Here is a 19,008-nt window from a genome sequence, read left to right as displayed (position 1 = left end):
ATGCTTTTTCTAGTATGGCTATTCTTCACTTCGGGCCCGGTGGAACTTGTTCCAAACGAGCCCTCTTCGGGCGAATTCATTTTTTCTGCCGTTTCCTTAGCGTTTCACACAGTGTACCAACCAGAGGAGTTGACAAAAGCAAGATTCCCAAATGATTCCTCTTTCCATCAAGGTTCATCTTCGAATAATCAGTTGGAACTCTCACAGTCACAGGATCAGTCTGGATTCCTTCCAACAGATGATCAAGAGAACTGGACTGAAGAATACAAGGAAGAACAGGTGGACTATGAACCATCTGAAGATGACCAGACTGGACTCCTCGAAACAGATGATCAAGAGAACTGGACTGAGGATTATGGAGAAAAACATGTGGAATACAATGGAGAACTAGATAAAGAAACTCAAACTTTCGGTGCAGAATTGGAAAGTTTGTTATAGGGTGATTTGGGCATCAACATGGTGTTTATCTTGTTAGAAATGTTTAGAGCAGCGAAAGGACAAGAAAGCACCATGGAAAGGGATGTACTATCCCAGGAAAGTTTGAATGCAAATTGACAGATGTAGAAGAAGTGCTAGAACAACAAAACAATGTTGTCTAGACAGGCAAAACTGTCATGAAAATGGCTGCAGAGCAGTTGTGCTTTTCCAAACCTACCAAAGAGATGGCCAATCATCACAGACTCTTGGTTAAACTGGGCAGAACAGAAAAATACCTAATCCCAATGCATCTCACAGTCACCAATTTCGCTGGGGGCATCACCAAGACCCATGAGATACTGGATGTGGATGTCATAGTAGGAACCAAGAAGCTGAAGATTGCTCGTGAGGGCTTTGCATCAGGGCAAGTGGGGTTTATAAGAGATAAACAAGAGATAAGAGAGTTGGTTGACAGAAGATCAAAACTGATCATTATATTATTGAGGGATTTCTTTTGTCAGACCATACCACTATCCCTTTTTAATGCTGGAACAAAGAATCATCTCAACATATTTGTCCTCCAGATATTAAGGATTAAACCCTCATTTAGATTCTCTATAAATATGAGAGGAGGTGAACAGGGTGAAAGACAACCAAAAATTCAATCAAACAAAAACTCTCAAGTCATATTGACAAACTCAGAACAAGATCATACGATCTCAAAAGCCTTCAGACTCTGAAGCAACCAAGCTCTTTGATTTATAAAATACAGAACAGCTAGAACTCGGGTTTTTGACTTCAGTTCAACTTAAAGAAGCAATTCACGAAGAAAATGAGATTTCTCTCGTTACAAATTTGGTTTAGCATAAGCCAAATCAAGCATAACTCAGGTTTTTCATAGTATGAAAACCTCAACAAATTTACAGAGGTGCCTTGATCTCTCAGAATTGCCAGAATAGCTCTTGGATGATTCATAATAAGGCAGAACATGTACTGAAGTGCAACTCCAGGTTAGCAATCGCCAATCCAGCCATTTCCAGCCCCGTCCAGATTGAAGAGATCTCAATTCTACCCATCTAACAAGCATCTCCATGGCTAAAATAGATTAAAGCTTTGCCAATCTCAACATTGTTATCAATTTCTAGCTGAACCTCATCAGTTGAAGGTGCTGACGTTTCAATCTAGCACAGATATATCAGTCCAACCTGAGTCACATGCAACAACCCAGGCAGAAATTGAAGCCCAATGTTTTGTTGTGCTTTCAGACGTGGTAGTTCCCCTTTGTTTTAAATTGTAATAGGCAATTCCATTTAAAACTGTTTGATTTATTTTCAATATTTATTTTGGCCACAACTACTAGTTTTTACTGTGAGAAATTGTGAAGTCCTCACCAGTTTGAGGCGAGAAAAGAACTTACTTGGGAGATATTCCTCACGCAAATTCACAATCATTTGTTTAAAGTCAGTAACTTGGGGTGCAAGTTATCTACTTTTCATAAGTCTGTTAGGGTTTTGACCGCTAACAATGGCATGCTCGCACACCAAAGAAAGTTGACTTGTTGACCACCAATGGTTTTCAAGCCAATGGGGAATTTTACTCTACCATCATAGGAACTAAATCTAATTGGGGTGAACAATATAATATCTCATCCACCTGCTTCTCAGCCTGATGGCCAGTATCTATGACAACTAAATCATTCAAGGGCCCTTTTGTTATACCTTGTAACTCCAGATTAGCAATTTTCCCAATGGCACTTCTAAAAAGGAATAAAGTTAAAAGTAGTAGATACAATTTTATATATAATTAAAAAGTTGGTAAATGAAACTGACCTAAGCACGTTTTGAAATGTGAATCGATTTCCATGCCACGTTCGATCCGTGAACATCTCATTTAAGGTGACATTCTTTGGTACAGATACACCAGTACGTTGCGGCTGTATAGTAGCAATAGCTGCATACGAAGGCTGTTCGGCTGCTGGAGCAGCAACTGTCTTTGCAGATGAGCCTTGTTGTGCTGAAGAATGACCACGATTAGCTAGCAGTGGAAGAGGATTGACACGTGCCGATGATCATTTTCTTAACTTCTTTTTCGCCACAATTGGCGGACCACTAAGGAAACGACACGTGGACTAAAGATGGAATCGGTAAGACAGCATTCGGTACCTCCTGACTGCCGAGCGTAATGCCATAGCCCAAATAACTTCTGGACACATGGAGCACCCACAATGAATATCTACAATCCCATATAAAAAATATACACAACTTGCACACCTCCCAAGATTTATAAAAAGGGCATAAGTCCCAAAATGGAGGTAACTTGAACTTTCGGCATACTTAGCCATTAGTCTATCCAGATTACTATTCACTCCGTACTTACTTAAGTATCGGAGAGCCTTCGACCGGTACCACACCAGTGCCTTAGGTCTTACCGAGCGCCCTTGTTTTTGCAGATCTAGCGCTCTACCGAGGCCCAAGACATTCCGAAGGCCAACATATCACTAAGTTGGGCCCAAAAGTGCCAAACCATTTTTGAGCATCAACAAACCTGAAGTAGAGCTACATTGTATCACATTAGAACTAACTAGTTTGACAACAAAAATACAATAAGTTAATAACTAAACAAAAGAAAACACATGAAACCCTTATGACCACTTTAATTAAACATATCAGATAAAAACAAGTGGTTTTGCTTGAAAGCTAAACTGTTCCATAAGAGTGAATCAAAATATTCCAATAGTTTGCAATTTCATCAAATTGAATCATATAATCAAGAGATGTCATATTAGAGATTTTGACACAAGTTTACCATATCCTGAGAATATGACATAGAGAATTGAATTAGAGAAGGATCAAATTGCATTGTAATCACAAACTGATTAGGTTCTCTAAATGAATTCTTTTTAGCTTGGGTAGCCATGACATACTTCTAGGTGTCACTCATGGCTTGTGGAAGCCCTATAAGGACTAATTATAATTAGCCTTCGCCAATAGGGAGAATTGTATGGAGGGATACAATTCACACTTGATTCAGAGTGAATCATTCATACCCACTACCTCGCTAATTAGAACCTATAAGATTGAACACCGAAAAGGAATCAATTGGGAAATTATGAAGAGAATGAATGATTTTGTGACTTGGTCAAAGTCAATGTGAAAGTCAAAGGTCAAAGGTCAAATGGTTGACGCGACACTTGACATGGTCAACTAAGAATGACCAGGACCAACACTCGTTAGACAAGTGAGTGATTGAATTAGTCAAGTCACTAAAGTAATTATATTGATTAGATTAATTTAATTATTAAATTGAAGTTATGAAACTTTAATTAAAGGTCCCATATGACTTGGAAATTCAAAAGGGATTTAACCATATGGACTTAGGCACATATGTGACACATTATAGGATTAATGTGTTGGACCAAGATAGCAAAAGATGACACACAAAACCAGGGGTGTGGCTATACACTAGGGCTTGGGGGCATTTTTGTCACTCTTGTGACATTTTTTATCCTATAAGTGTGTAGCTATGAAATCCTATCATCCTAGGGTTTTCAAGTTGGTGAAATTGGAAGAGAGAAAACATCAAGCTCTCTCTCCCTAACCCCTTGAATCTATCACATCAAGTGAGGATGCTAGCACCAGTCTTTACTTGTTGTCTACTCATTCTCTCATCTCATTCAATCCTTGGTGAAGAGCTTTGGGGAGGTGCATATCTTTGTATGTATTTGGAGAGCTACAAGGTGGAGAATCAACATCAAAGGGAGAGCCAACAACAAAGAGACCACTCCCTCTACTTGAACACCATTCTTGGTTCCAAGATTCGCTCCAAGGGTATGAACATCTTATCTTTCTCTCAAATAGGATTTAGAGAGTCTTTGGTGCACACTCATAGACTTATAAAGATTGGGACCAAATGAGACTTGCATGAATCCCTAGTTTATTTAATCTTCCGCTCTTACTTTGATTTCATATTAGATATGGCATGCTAGGTGATTTATACTCTCAAAGTTTGGTTGTAGAGTTTTTAGAAATCTCTACACAACACCATTCCCACAATATTCCCTTCAGTTAGTACACCACGACGGTCTGTATAAATAAACGGTCATGGTAAATGTAATTTACCACTTCGTTATTGTAGAATATAGCGTCGGGTTGTTTGTACCTAACCACGTCGGTTTCTTCATAATAAGCGTTGTATAATATTATAGGAATCCACATCGTTAACTAAAAAATACCGTCGTATTTATTTCCTTTATACAATTGTCGTTCTGTGACTATCGTCATCTGAAATTTGTATTGCTTTTTAAGATTTATTTTCTGGGTTTTGGTAACCTACGACAGTAGATCAACAAAATGGCAAGTATAGAGTAAAAACACGACGGTTTATGTGGAAAACTGTCGTATGCGATATAATTTTTAGGCTTGTTTACTAAATGAAATCGTCAGAGAAATGCAAATGAGATCCTTAGAGATATGAAATCTTACTAGTGGGAGCTATGTTCCTCATCACAATTGAACCACCAATATGAGAAAGACAATATTTTGGACCTTCAGAGAGGGGAAAGAGACACACACATACCAACATCCAAATTATTGCACCCAAATCCAGTCCTTCAAAGAGGTAGAGAGAACCAAGGGCATATGCGACTTTAGTTAGAGTTGGAAACCCTAATAGAAAAGTAAAAGTGAAGACCGATTGAGCAACCCCAATTTATCTTTACATCCAGATGGGTCCTAGGAAAAGAAAAGCCCACCTAATAATTTTATTTTGTAAGGCGTCGATGGTTTTTTTCTTACGCCGTAATAAAGTGTTACAACGTCACTAGGAATCTAACTACCATTTTCTAAAGGATATACCATGTCGCAATTTTACTACTACAAGACGTATTAAGTAAGTACACCACTTGGTCTATACACATAAACGTCGTTATTGTAGAATATAGCATCGAGGTTGTTCCAACTAACCACAATGGTTTATTCATAATGAGTGCCGTATTAACTTAATGTACCACATCCGCAAAAATACACTTTTGTCAGGTAAAATTGTAAATAACCACAACGGTTTATTCATAAAGAGCGTTGTATTAACATACTATACCACGTCTGCAAAAATACACTTTTGTCGTGTAAAATTGTAAATAACCACGGTAGTTTCGTAATACTAAAAGTCGTTTGACATTATTATCAACCACATCGGTTTCTACATGTATCGTGTCGTATTAACTGCTATACTAGGGCCGTTTTTATCAAAACCGTCGTGTTATAAAACTTTGCTTTTCTATATTAACTTTTGCGTCACCTGACCTAAATTTTACGTTTTCTCAACCCGGTAAAATATTTCACTCACCTCTCAATTTTCCTTCCCAAAGTGGCGTGTCTGAATCTCGTCATCTTCCTCTCCTCCTCGTCTTTGTACTTTTTTAGTAGCTAAGCAAAGCTTAGAGCATCCGCATTCATGATCTTTATTTTTTAGTTAAAATTGAGCAAGTACAAAAACCTCCGTATTGTATTTCACTTATCCAAACCGTCTATTTTATAGATACTCATTCAAAGATCATCTCTACAAAAAAAAATCCCTTGAATCTGATGTCATTTGACCACTAAATTGAATTATTAAAATTTTAGTACTTTCTTGAAGCACCGTGTTCATTGATTTTGTATGACACAATTGGATATTGAATCTGTTTCCGATTTGTCTAATTTTTTGCAAGAATGATCTATGAATGTAGACTGAAAAAATAAATTGTTTGGATCGTTGAAAATTTTTTGTACTAAAGAGGGATCCCTCAATAGAAGAGGATTGTGTATATATCTATATATATAAAGCAAAAGGCAGAGAATGGTAAAACATTCAAAATACCAAAAAATGCCATTGGTTAATGCAAACATTAAGAATTGAAATTATTAATTAAATGAGGATAATATGGTAAATTCACACTTTTCATATTAAAAAAATTAAAATAAAAAGAAAAATCAGATAATGAATCCTATTTTTATGGAACACAACTACCCATTATCTTTTTTAATTCTAAAATAAATTTTAAAAAAAAAAAAAAAACCTCTCGCAGGTGCAGAAGCACGTGCGAAGAGGCTAGTTATCTATATATATAAAGCAAAAGGCAGAGAATGGTGAAACATTCAAAATACCAGAAAATGCCCTTGGTTAATGCAAATATTATGAATTGAAATTATTAATTAAATGAGGATAATATGGTAAATTCACACTTTTTCATATTAAAAAAAAATTAAATTAAAAGAAAAATCAGATAATGAATCCTATTTTTATGGAACACAACTACCCATTATCTTTTTTAATTCTAAAATAAATTTTAAATTTTTTTTAAAAAGCCTCTCGCAAGCCCGGAAGCGCGTGCAGAGAGGCTAGTATATATATATGTATGGAGGAAATAAAAATAGATTTCAGATTAATAAACAAACTGATCATTCTGACTCACTCTTGACAAATTGTAACAGAAACAAATTAAGGCAAACACAGCTCACTAGCCAAACACAACCTGCTGGTTCTCGTTAAACACATTCACCATCGTCAAATAGATGGTTTACTTTAGCAATCCGGTGTAGTTCCTCCAACACACAAGGAAACAACAGGCGTATATTCTCCTCAGAATTTGTTGGTACGGTGACGTGCTCTCGAACTATCCACCAAACTATCAACCACGTTCCTGAGGCTTTTTGGGATCTTATGCTTGAACCTGCCCCACAACTTCCTTGACAACCAAATGATTAAGCGAATGGTGTGGATTGAAGCAATGGTTAGAAGCAACGCAATCCAAGCCCACACAGCGGATTTACGGGATATAACTCCTTGTGAAACGAGAATGTCAGTATTAGGAACTACTAACAGGTTAGCCAGTAAAAAGGTGAGTGCCATAGAAGTGAGAGTGAGACACATGGCCATTGATAAAAGCCACATAATTACGCGATTCCGGAGGGGAAATCCCCCAACAAGCAAAAGGTTGACACAAAGAGAAGCAAGAAACGAGACGGTATTGAATGTTACGAACGCGAGGAACTCTTTTGGGAAGGCGCTGCCTGCCACTGAAGTTCCAGCAAAGCATATGTTATTTTGGGTGCAATAAGTAGTGCCTCCAGCGCTACTATTTGTATTATTGTCTTGCCAAACACCACCGGGTGGGTTAACTGCAGCTTGGAAAGTTGTAGTTGATATCATGGTTGCCACAATCATCAGCATGCTACGTGTCTCTTCCAACCAAGTTTTTGGGTATTCCAAGCAATTTACCAGTCTATTTATCAGCCACCAAGCTGTTGCTACTGCTGTGTGCTGAATCTGAACAGCAGCGGCAGTAGTTCTTTTTGTTTCCATACCTGGCTCAACCAAAATTTGATCAAGTTCAGGTAGGCTGCTTGAGCCTCTTGCATTTTTCTCTGAGGAATATAACTGGATCACGCCATTTGGTTCTTTTACAGCAGGTATCACCTGCGCAACTCGTACTATTATTATATTGAAAACTTTGCTGCTTGAAACCAAGGCATAAGAATCGTGCATGTAGTATCAAAAATTAATCCCAACTCAAAAAACAATAATAATGGTGAATAAAATTTAAATTGTAGTTGTCTCGAATTTAGAGTGTCAAATGGATTAATTCTAAGAAAAATTAGTGTATAGTGATAAAAAAAAAACTTTAATAATTAGTATATGATGGCCTATTTTTGTTTTGGGCTAGGTGAATTAGTTTTAAATTTTGTTTTGTTAAAGGTCAATGAGTAAGCCCATGTGCTATACCTATAGGCATGACTTACACTTACGTTTGTCCTTTTCCCTTCTTTTTTGTTTTGGCACAACTATAAACCCCCATTGCCACCTGCCACCAACTGCCACCCGCCAACACCCTCTTCCACCGCTGACACTAGTCACCGCTGCCATCCTCCGCTGCCACTCATTGACCACCATCTCCGGCCACCACCCACCACCAATTGTCACGTGACACCATTTTCATTTAATTTAATTTTTTTTTTTAAATTTAAAGAAGAAGAAAGAAAAGACGTGCGCTGCATTGCAGTTTTATCGTAAAAGCCTAAGTATACCAATAATAACATAAAAATACACATTGCATTGCCCTTTCTATTCTAAAAGCCTAAACAAAACCAATATAAAAGTGACATAAAAATACATACTGAATTCCAATTTCTATTCTATAAGTCTAAAATTATCAATATATAAGTAACATAAAAATAAACACTACATTGCAGTTTCTATTGTACAAGTCTACATATACCAATATAAGAGTAACATAAAAACATACACTACATTGCAGAATCTATTGTATATACCTAAAAAATATTAATAACAATATAATATACATAAGGGTTTAAAACTTATAAATTTTGGAATCATGCATGAATCGGTATTGATTAAATAATTTTTTTTTTCTAAAAAAACCTTTGTCTTTTAATATAAATATTGTGTAACTGAACAAATATCACAAAAATAAAGTGAGTGCAATGGTTTGTGATTGAGACTTCCTCCTTTGAGGGAAGGCTTGAGTGCCTTAAAGTACACAAAATGTTCTATTTTTCAGAGTGAATAAGGGGGGCCAGAGTTGGTCTCTAGTTGGAGGAGGTGGTGGCAGAGGAGGCAGCCGAGAATGTGTGTAATTTAGAGGTTTTTTAATTACATTATTGTAAAATTAGATGCTATATTTTAGTCATTGACCTTATCTAGATTAGGTGAAATTGGGTTAGTATCTACCACAATCATAAAGTTCCTATTGAGTTCCCTTAATTCTATGCGTTAATTTACCAGATTTCACTATGTCAAAATTCACTTTAGGCATCGGTTGATATGCATCGGTAAACTAAGAAACCGATGTTGTTAGTCTCTAAGGCACCAGTTCCATAAGTAATAGGAGGACCATAGGTTTATAAAGACCTCGCTACTAATGCTTGGCAATCCTTGCCAATGAAGTAGCATCAGTCGATATTTAAACTGATGCCATATATATTTCAAGTTTTTTTTAGTAAAAGTTTTAGCCTTTTACTCAGTTCAATTCACGCCCAAAAATTTTTACACTTTGCCTCAAAAAATTTGACCAATCTAAATCCACTCGCGCTCTCTCTCGTAAGTATCAAAACTCATTCTTCGTCTCTCTACTCTTGAAATCTTACTTTCCCTCAAGACTTAACGATCGCAAGGGTTTAGGGAGAACAAGAGGGGTATCGAATGCAAGGATTTGGCGAGCAGTTGTTGGTGGTGTTGATTGGGTGGGCGAATTTGGAGGCATAGAAGGAGAAAGCGAGATGGAAAGAAGGGATTTCAACGAGGATGGGCCAGTCAGATCATCATGGAGTTCAGATCCAACCCGATGTGGTTCCCATTGTTATGAGATGGATGACTTGTTGAACAATGGGGTTGATGATCCCTATTTTAAATCATCCATTCCAGCTTATTTATATCAGCCTCAAGTGTTTTCAGTATTCTCTCAATTAATTGTTTCTCCTTTTAGTTCTTTGTTCAATTTCTAGACTACTAAATGCCGACTTGTACCTAACATACTGCATAAAACAAGGACGTCCCTTGGTTATGATAGCCAAAATCATCATCATCAATAATATGATAAAAGTAGATATAGCAGAAACTTACCTCATGATATGATGCACTAGTTTCCAAAGTGCTTTCTGAAATGCCAAGAGCTGTCATGCCCCTATCATTCAAGACCTTTAAGTTGATCCTCCTATCCAAAATAAAAAGGTCCACAACCTTGGGATGATGGTACATCTTTGCCAAGTGCAAAGGAGTATTTCCTCTGTTGTCTTTTTGGTTTATCAACATTTGAAACTCAACCTTCTTGAGAAAATATTTCACAAGATTGTCCTCGCCACATCTTGCTGCAACATGAAGTATATTTTGGTCACTTGAGTTCCTCAATTCCATTGAATCGGGACAATATCGAAGCAGCTCTTTAACAATGTTGACATGACCTTTGCTTGATGCACAATGGATCGGAAAGTTTCCACAATGATCCTTTTGATGAGAATCCACAAGACGTCTGCCTAAGAAGCGAACCCCTTCTAGAAAGCCAATTGATGCTGCACAATGCAATGGAGTCCTCCCTTTCTCATCTTTTGAGTTCAAATTATTTGCTTCCATGTTTGATATTATCTTTAGGATTTCTGGCGTCAGTAAATGAATCAAGTATAAATTAGAACTACATGATTATACTGATAATGTTTTTCTATGAAGAGGGTGTAACATCTATCAAAATCTATCACACTGGTTGCTGCCACACAAAAAAAGTCACAATAATATAGCCCCTTACAATTCAAAAATTCTAGACCATAACTCACCAATAATAAAACCTTTAAGTAAAACCCAATTTTAAAATTAGATGTCATATGGGATGTGTCCATGTAATTTGATTTTATTTACCAATTATGCCATTAAATCATTCTTTAATTGCTGACGGTTTTTTAAGTCCCAAATTTTAAGCAACGGAATAATGAGCTACAATCAAAATTAGTTCAAAATTCCTCTAGCTCATGTAACAAAATATAAACGTTACTATTGAAAGTAGTTCTATTAAATAAATAGGTACATTATTTATGAAAAAAATAGGCACATTATTGTATGAAAAATGGTACATTATTTATGAACAAATAGGCACGCTATTTATAAAAATAAAAAAGGGTACTAATTTACCCATTTTTTAGGTATAAGAATTCACCCAGATTGTGTAGGTAAATTTATTACCGATAATTCTTTTTTAGTTACCAAGAATTAATTACCTTAGTTCGTTGTATGTTAATGTACCTTGAAATTGTAGATAATTTAGAGAACCTAAAACATATAGGGATCAAGAACTATAGGGAGCAAAAACACATTCTTTAACCAAGGTGGTTGGTGTGAGTGGTTCAGCACTCTCATTCCTTAAGAGAGGTCAGGGGTTCGATCCCTGCTCTCGTACGGAGTCACCACTTTGGCCAACACTTTACCCCTTACGGGCCGACCCGGTGTGAATGGGGATTAGTCTGGGTTGTGGTTAAAGCTTAAAGGTGCCACCCATAGTTGGGGCCCATCCAGGACCACCTCATGGTTCAGACAAAAAAAAAAAAAAAACACATTCTTTCCCTTTATGAATTATAATGGATGTAGGAATTAATTTAGAAACTTATTTGAAATTAAACATTAATTTATTAGTAATCCATAGGTGATTAACGTTTCGGTTTATTTAATAAAAAATTATGTTGTTTTCCTTTTATGAATTATATACGACTAGTAATCTATTTATTATAGTTTTATGAATAATAGTGTACATTCTAATTATGTTGAAAAAGAATTTGATAATCTATTTTTTGTTTTTTTTTAAAACAATAGTTTTTTAAATGAACCTATTTTTTTCTCTAAATAAAGCACCTATTACTTGTTTTATGAAAAATAATTTGATCATCTTTTTATTGTTTGTTTTATGAAAACAATTTTTTTTTAAATGAACCTATTTTTTCTCTCCAAATAATGTACCTATTTTTTTCCTCTAATAATGGACCTAGTAAAACAATTTACCTAGTATAATGAACCTATTTTCAATTATACAACGTATCTATTTTCTATAATTTACCTAGTATAATGAACCTGCTTTCAATTGAAAAAATGTGCATAAATTTCAATTATACAACGTATCTATTTTCTTTAAATTATTGTGTACCTATTTTTAATTTATGAAAAATGTACGGAATTTAAATTACAAAGTAACTGACCTAGTTTTTTTTAAAAAAATTTGGTAAATAATATACCTCTATTTTTATAAGTATATATTTATATTTATATTTTTCATATGTACATTATTGGATATGTAATTTACATTTGTTTTTGGTTTGCAATTTTAGGGGCGATATGTTAGAGGGAATGGCAACCAAAATAAATGGGGTGATTGATATGCTATTAATACGGAGTTTTAATTACAATTATGGCAGTTAATGAAATGTTTGGAATAAATTATAAATAAAATATGAAGTCTGATGGCAACGATGTAAAAACATAGGAATATTATGACTTCTTATATCCTACCGGTGATTTAAGTTTGAAATTGGGTTTTATACATAGATTTATAGAATGATGTAAGAAATAGAAATTGTAGGGACCTATATTAGACAAGCCCTAAATAAAAAGAAGAATTATTCTTTCAATGTACGAACCTTTTTTCTGGCGGCCTAGAATTGCAGCAAACAATGGGGACTTGCCTTGAATTTTTGTGTTCTTCTCAACTACTTTTTCTTTTATTAGCTTCACTATCCCAACAAGCCCTTGTTCAGCGGCCAGATACAAAGGGGACTTTTGTTCCTTATTAGTGTAAAGTGAAACGGCAGGATCAGCCTCTATCAAACACTTGGCTACTAATTGGTGACCTCGAATCAGGGCTTCGTGCAGGGCAGTGTTTTCCTCATTATTTTTCATCCTCAGCAACGTCAATACATCACCATTATTTTCAACGTTTGTTGTTCCTCGTGCTTCACGGAGAAGAGTGTTTGTTGTCGTATCTATATCCCCAGCTTTGGCCGCAATGTGGAGCGCGGTGTCGCCTTCAAAGTTTTTCTCTAACAAAAGGGGCTTGTGTTGTTGTAAGATCTTGGCTGCTAGTTCAACATGGCCGGAGCTCACAGCTATGTGAACAAATGTGTTATTCTGGGGGCTCCGTCGAGACAGAAGCTGAACCCGAGCATTAGGATCATGAAGCTCATTTGCAATAGTGTCGTTAAATCTATTTGTGTTGCCATGAGTAGCATAGCTGTACAGCTGCTGGTACAAGCGCAAGTTATCAGCATCATCATTTATTTCTTCAAAGTCCTGTGTTCGATGATGCGGTTCCATTTCCTGTGATGGTAGTTCCGTTACAGTCCGTACCTCCCTATTAGTTAACGGCCTCTTAATTATATCAACTTAACTATATATATGTATATATATGATTACAGATAATTAAGTAATTAGATACAATCAAGGTCTGGACGTACTTACCGAAAAATGATGGAGGAGGAGCTCGGGAGAGAGAGAGGGAGAAGAATAGCTCGCTTCACTTCAAATGAATACAGTACTAGTTCTACACTACAACTCAATATGTCGCTTGGGAAACCCCGTAAACTGCATTATTTGTTAGAAAACTAGTAACTACTGGAGGAAGCGCCCACCAGGTCTTGCAAAACCAACTAGGTCCTCATGAAAGTGATGCTCAGCCGTTGGATCTCTAAAAAATGGACGGGTGATGTTGGATTAGCAAAACCACCTAGTTAAAATTGAATACTAACATGAATCGCCAGCAACCAAAACAACGAGAAAATGAATCAATGACCCTACTTACCTGAAAGGATAAAAACTTGGACAATTAACTGCCGACAAAAGTATAAAAGGGATAATTAAATACTATGGGAATCAACAGACGTAGCTGAAAGCTATGGGTGGTGGTGCGCAAGCTCCACAAGTAATAATCACTGACCATGACAAATCTAAAAAATCAGTTATGTCAGAGGTCTTTCCAAATGCTTATCATTGTTTTTGTTTGTGGCATATGTTGGGGAAGGTTTCTAAAAATCTTGGCCATATAACTATACGGCATGAAAATTTTATGGCGGAATTTGAAAAGTTCATCGACAGGTCATCTACAAATGAAGAGTTCGAAAAAAGATGGTGGAAAATTCTTGAAATTTTTTGAACTCAAAGATGATGAATGGACTCAGTCATTGTATGAAGACCAAAAATAGTGTAAGCGTTGCATGTGAGGGATGTTTTTTTAGCTGGAATGTCTGCGGTCCAGCGATCTGAGAGTGTTAACTCCTTTTGGGAATGGTCCGCATGAGATTTTACACTTATTCTCCTCATTTTACATTGGAGTTTTTTTTATAGTAAATTGAGCTTAGACCCATAAAATTCATGTGTAATCACCTACAACCTTTTTCTTTATTTTTCTATTTAAAATACCCAATTTTTTCAAAAAAAACCCAATGACTATGATCCAAGTAAGCAAGTTACCTAATCTAGCTTAAAATCTGATTTATTCTATTTTTCGGATTCCAAAACTACCCCTATTTACAAGTTAACGTCTTATGTGGGGTGTAACTAATGGCACACGTTGAATTTGGAAAGATCTTCAAATTGTTGTAATGGATGTAGGAATTAATTTAGAAACTTATTTGAAATTAAATATGAAATTCAACATTAAAGTATTAGTATAACGTTTTGGTTTGTTTTATGACCCCAAAAAAAAAAACGTTTTGGTTTATTTATTTATTTATTTTTTGTTGTTTTCCTTTTATGAATTATACTACTAGTAATCTATTTTATTATAGTTTTATGAATAATATTGTACATTCTAATTATGTTGAAAAATATTTTGATAATCTATTTATTGTTTGTTTTATGAAAAACAATTTTTTTTTTAAATGAATCTATTTTTTTTCTAAATAATGTACCTATTTTTTTCTCAAAATAATGTACCTTTTTTTCTCTGAATAAAGTACCTATTATTTGTTTTATGAAAAATAATTTTTTTAAATGAACCTATTTTCTCTCTCCAAATAATGTACCTATTTTTTTCCTCTAATAATGTACCTAGTAAAACAATGTACGTATTTTTTTAACTGAACCCATTTTTCCTCTCTAAATAATGTACCTATACACATTTATAGGTATATTGTAAAATAATTTACCTATGGGTAAATAATGTACCTATATTTTCTATAAATTATTGTGTACCTATTTTTAATTTATGAAAAATGTACGGAAATTTCAATTACAAAGTAATTGACTTAGTTTTTTTTAAATTTTTTTTTTTGTAAATAATATACCTATATTTTATTTAAATAATATATTTAAATTTATATTTTTCATAGGTACATTATTGGATATGTAATTTACAGACATTTTTTTTGGTTTGCAATTTTAGGGGGCGGTATGTGAGAGGGAATGACAACCAAAAGAAATGAGGTGATTGATATGCTATTAATAGGAAGTGTTAATTACAATTATGATAGTTAATGAAATGCTTGAAATAAATTATAAATAAAATATGAAGTTTGGTGGCAACGATGTAAAAACCTAGGAATACTACGACCTCTTATATCCTACTGGTCATTTAAATTTGAAATTGGGTTTTACACATAGATTTATAGAGTGATGGGTATATGTCTAGGAAATAGAAAATGTAGGGATCTATATTGGACAAACCCTAAATAATTCTAGTAAGAGTCTGATAGAAGCTCGCATAGGTGGGTCCGCATGAGATTTTACACTCATTCTCCTCATTTTACATTGGAGTTTTTATTATTATTGAAATTTCACATTGGAGTTGCTTGGTGTGAGTATTGAAAATTGATTCAACGTAAGTACAAATGCATGCATCAACATCAAGACTGAATTATTTAATATAGACAAAACATTATACTGTCAACACTGCATGCATGGACCCAACACTCTCTCTCTCCATAGTTTTTGGTTTTTGGCTATCTTTCGAGCATCAGTTTGAAAATTGTATTGTGCAAGTTTAATTGGGCGTCTCTTTCTTTCTCTTACTTCCTTTACGTGGTTTGATTTCTAGCCTTTGTTTTCTTTGTGGCCGGATGGGCACCCTTCCATTTCCTTGTGTGGTTTGGGGCCTTGTTATGTGTTTTCTCTTATCTTTTTGTGATATAAGGTCATCTTCAAGTAGGGAGGGCTACATCTTCTGGAATTATTGCTTACATAATTCAACTAAAGCTTTGGCAACCACAATATCTTGATCATCCCTCTATAAAGCTTGTGACAATGCGTTCATGATTCCAAGTAAATTCCTCATCAAATGCAAACTGAATACAAAATCAAATAATTGCATTAATTCTAGCAGTATAAATGCCTGATATTTGTTTATCAACAGTCAATCTATCATTTGCAATTTCATCAAGCACATCATTTGTATATGAGAACATGGTAATAAAGTTTATCAACATAGCATAATATGAGCCCCAACGTGTATCACATGAACGCTTAATCTCTGTTGCTTTATTTAAACATTTCCCATTAGAAAGCCCCCCATTGGCTAGTGATTCAACTACTTTGAGAGCTTGCGTGTCCCGAAGAATGTCATGACACTTAGATGATGCTCCAACAATATTTACCACATTAGAAACTAAGGTGAAGAAAGAAAAATAGTGAACTAAGTTGATGTGCAAAATAGTGAACATAGTAAAAAAACTCATTCTCCCTCATAATAAGTGTTTTCGGACCATTGAACTCTCCACTCATATTACTGGCCCCATCATAACCTTGATACTAGTGTCTAGAAAATAATACATACTTGTGTCTACACATACTCAATTTATGTCTAGAAAATAATGCATCAATACTTGTTTAAGTGGTTCAGCTATGGTACTTGTAACATGTTCAATACCTATGAAGCGTTCTGTTTATGCCTGAAATTATCGACTCAACCACGTGGCGACGTCCCAGCAGCTTAATTACCGACTAAAAATCGAACGAATCGAACAAGCCTTGGTAGGAAGCCACAACCATCTTATCAAAGGTTGAGTTGAAATATGCACAGTCATGGATGGATGGAGGTTGAGGCCGCATCACTAGCATGCCACAGGTTCGAAACCACGACCACGTTATCCTAGGGCAAGGTCGAACGGCCAGCAGACAACAGATAATGGTTATGACCTATCCACCATTTCGAGATGCGCGAAGGAGGGTCCTACCGAGGAAAACCTAGAACGGGGTTCCTGGGAAAGCAAAAACTTTCCACCCCACGACTGAAAAGGGGGAAATACTTTAATTCAGACCGTAATGCTGCAGGACCTACACCAAAGTCACCATTACGAGGCAAACTGTTGGCCAGATGCTCGATCACGGCTACGAACAATAGAGGCCTAGGGTAAGGGCCGAGCTCCATAAAGATGCTCCCACTAACTTGGGAAACGCTCTGATTGACAGCCACTTGAGCCACTAGGAATAAACAAAGGGAACTGCCACTAAGAAAGGAAAGGTAGATGATAGTCCTCAGATCATGCCTTCACAAGCTTCATCATTTTTCTATAAATACTAGACCCCCAGCAACGTTCAAAGGGTCCCCGACCAAACAAGCCTCCCACGGAGCAAATTATCGTTAACTATCATTTATCTTCCTGTAATGCATTTTCAAAATCTTTAAATGATTTTCTAGGAGTAGTGGTAAAGGTAAGTTGTTCCATACGTCAAATATATCATTGTCACGACCCGATTCGAGAATAAAGAATATTCCCGAATTAGGGTGCATGAATTGAAATAAATAAATAAAATGACTGAAAAATTGGTTAAAATACATTACCATTATATTTATAAAAAGAAAAATATAATAATCTTACAAGGGTACAAGATATAAATAAAAGTTTATCACTCTAAACTAATCCAACCTCTCTGGTTTCAGCTTTGTCTTGCCCACTAATTGATCTGAAAAACAAAATAGGTGAGGGATGAGCAAACCACCGCTCAGTGAGTAGATTATGTAATATGCCAGTCAAGCAATGTCATTTTCCACACTCTAGAAAAATACAATAAAAAGATACACAATCCATATCATATCACATCATTACTTCATATCTTGGTTATCCTTCACAAATTGTACCCAGTACGTGACCCCTATCGGCCTCACTGCCCTATGTCCCCGTCTAGTAAATTTATCCTTCGGATACCCCGTCACTGAAGTTCTCATGTTCCATGAATAATACATACTTCAAAAAAACTCCAAATAATATATATTGTGTGAAATATTGCACAAATTAGACATGCTTGACTTGAAAATAGAGAGAGGTTTGTAAATAGAATAAACCCATGGTAATCCATGATTTTCACATTTATCACAAAATAAGAACTTTTAGAACACATTACATAACCCACTCACCATGATAAGTATGAAATATTGCAAGATAAATACACATGTTCTTCATCTTGTTTCTTTTTCTTTCTTCTCTCTCTCTCTCTCTCTCTCTCTCTCTCTCTCTCTCTCTCTCTCTCTAACACTACTTCATGGTAGAAATCTATCTTAAAGGATTGTAATGAATGATTCAAGTAAGGAAGCATGATATTTATAGGAGAGGCTATGCATGCACACAAATAATATTTATATATACAATATTTTAAACCACCAAATGATAAGATATAAAATTAAGGGAATAATGTGAGTCATCCCCCTTTGGCCAATGATAGCACAACACCACCACCAAAAGATAACATAAGAGGAAGGAAATAATGTGAGTCATCAAGTTAGAAGAGAGTGATGATACAATGAATGGGGAGGAAGAGAATAAGAAAGAATCTTAGGCTAGGTGACTCACCAACTTTAGACTAGGTGACTCACCTCCAATAGATGAAAAACTCATCCCAATTTGGGATAAAAATTAGATTTTTTTGAAGAGAAAGTAAGAGGGAAAGGGGGAAGAATGGAAGGATGATGGTTTGATTAAAACCAATTCTAAGTCTCTACACATGGATAACAAGAATGGTGTCATCTTTCAACTAAAGGGATAATCTCATACTAGGCTTAAGATTTAATAACATATAAATCTTCACAATAAATATTTAAATAAGAAAATTTCTTATTAATAAATAATTATTATATAT

At 35.4% G+C, this 19,008-nt stretch overlaps 1 protein-coding gene and 1 long non-coding RNA gene across 3 annotated transcripts; both read right to left on the bottom strand.

The window, feature by feature from the left end:
• Positions 1–6,810: 6,810 nt before the first annotated feature.
• Positions 6,811–13,614, bottom strand: LOC110757864 (uncharacterized). Of its 2 annotated transcripts, none has more exons than XM_021959601.2 (4): positions 13,402–13,614; positions 12,585–13,294; positions 10,036–10,565; positions 6,811–7,872 (listed from the first exon to the last, which is right to left on the bottom strand). In XM_021959601.2, exons 2-4 carry the CDS (start codon positions 13,255–13,257, stop codon positions 7,036–7,038), a joined length of 2,040 nt encoding a protein of 679 aa, XP_021815293.1. In that variant the 5' UTR covers positions 13,258–13,294; positions 13,402–13,614; the 3' UTR covers positions 6,811–7,035. The 2 variants fall into 2 exon arrangements, with proteins under 2 accessions (XP_021815293.1, XP_021815294.1); XM_021959602.2 differs by having other exon boundaries at positions 12,585–13,260.
• A 4,084-nt stretch (positions 13,615–17,698) lies between these two features.
• Positions 17,699–18,415, bottom strand: LOC148295840 (uncharacterized). Its single transcript, XR_015834318.1, has 2 exons — positions 18,290–18,415; positions 17,699–17,838 (listed from the first exon to the last, which is right to left on the bottom strand). It is a non-coding gene; the product is annotated as an uncharacterized LOC148295840 (long non-coding RNA).
• Between the last annotated feature and the right edge of the window lie 593 nt (positions 18,416–19,008).

The sequence above is a fragment of the Prunus avium genome, chromosome 3, assembly GCF_965620075.1.
Source record: "Prunus avium chromosome 3, drPruAviu1.hap1.1, whole genome shotgun sequence".
NCBI lineage: Eukaryota > Viridiplantae > Streptophyta > Magnoliopsida > Rosales > Rosaceae > Prunus > Prunus avium.
This window is presented reverse-complemented; position numbering and strand designations above follow the sequence as displayed.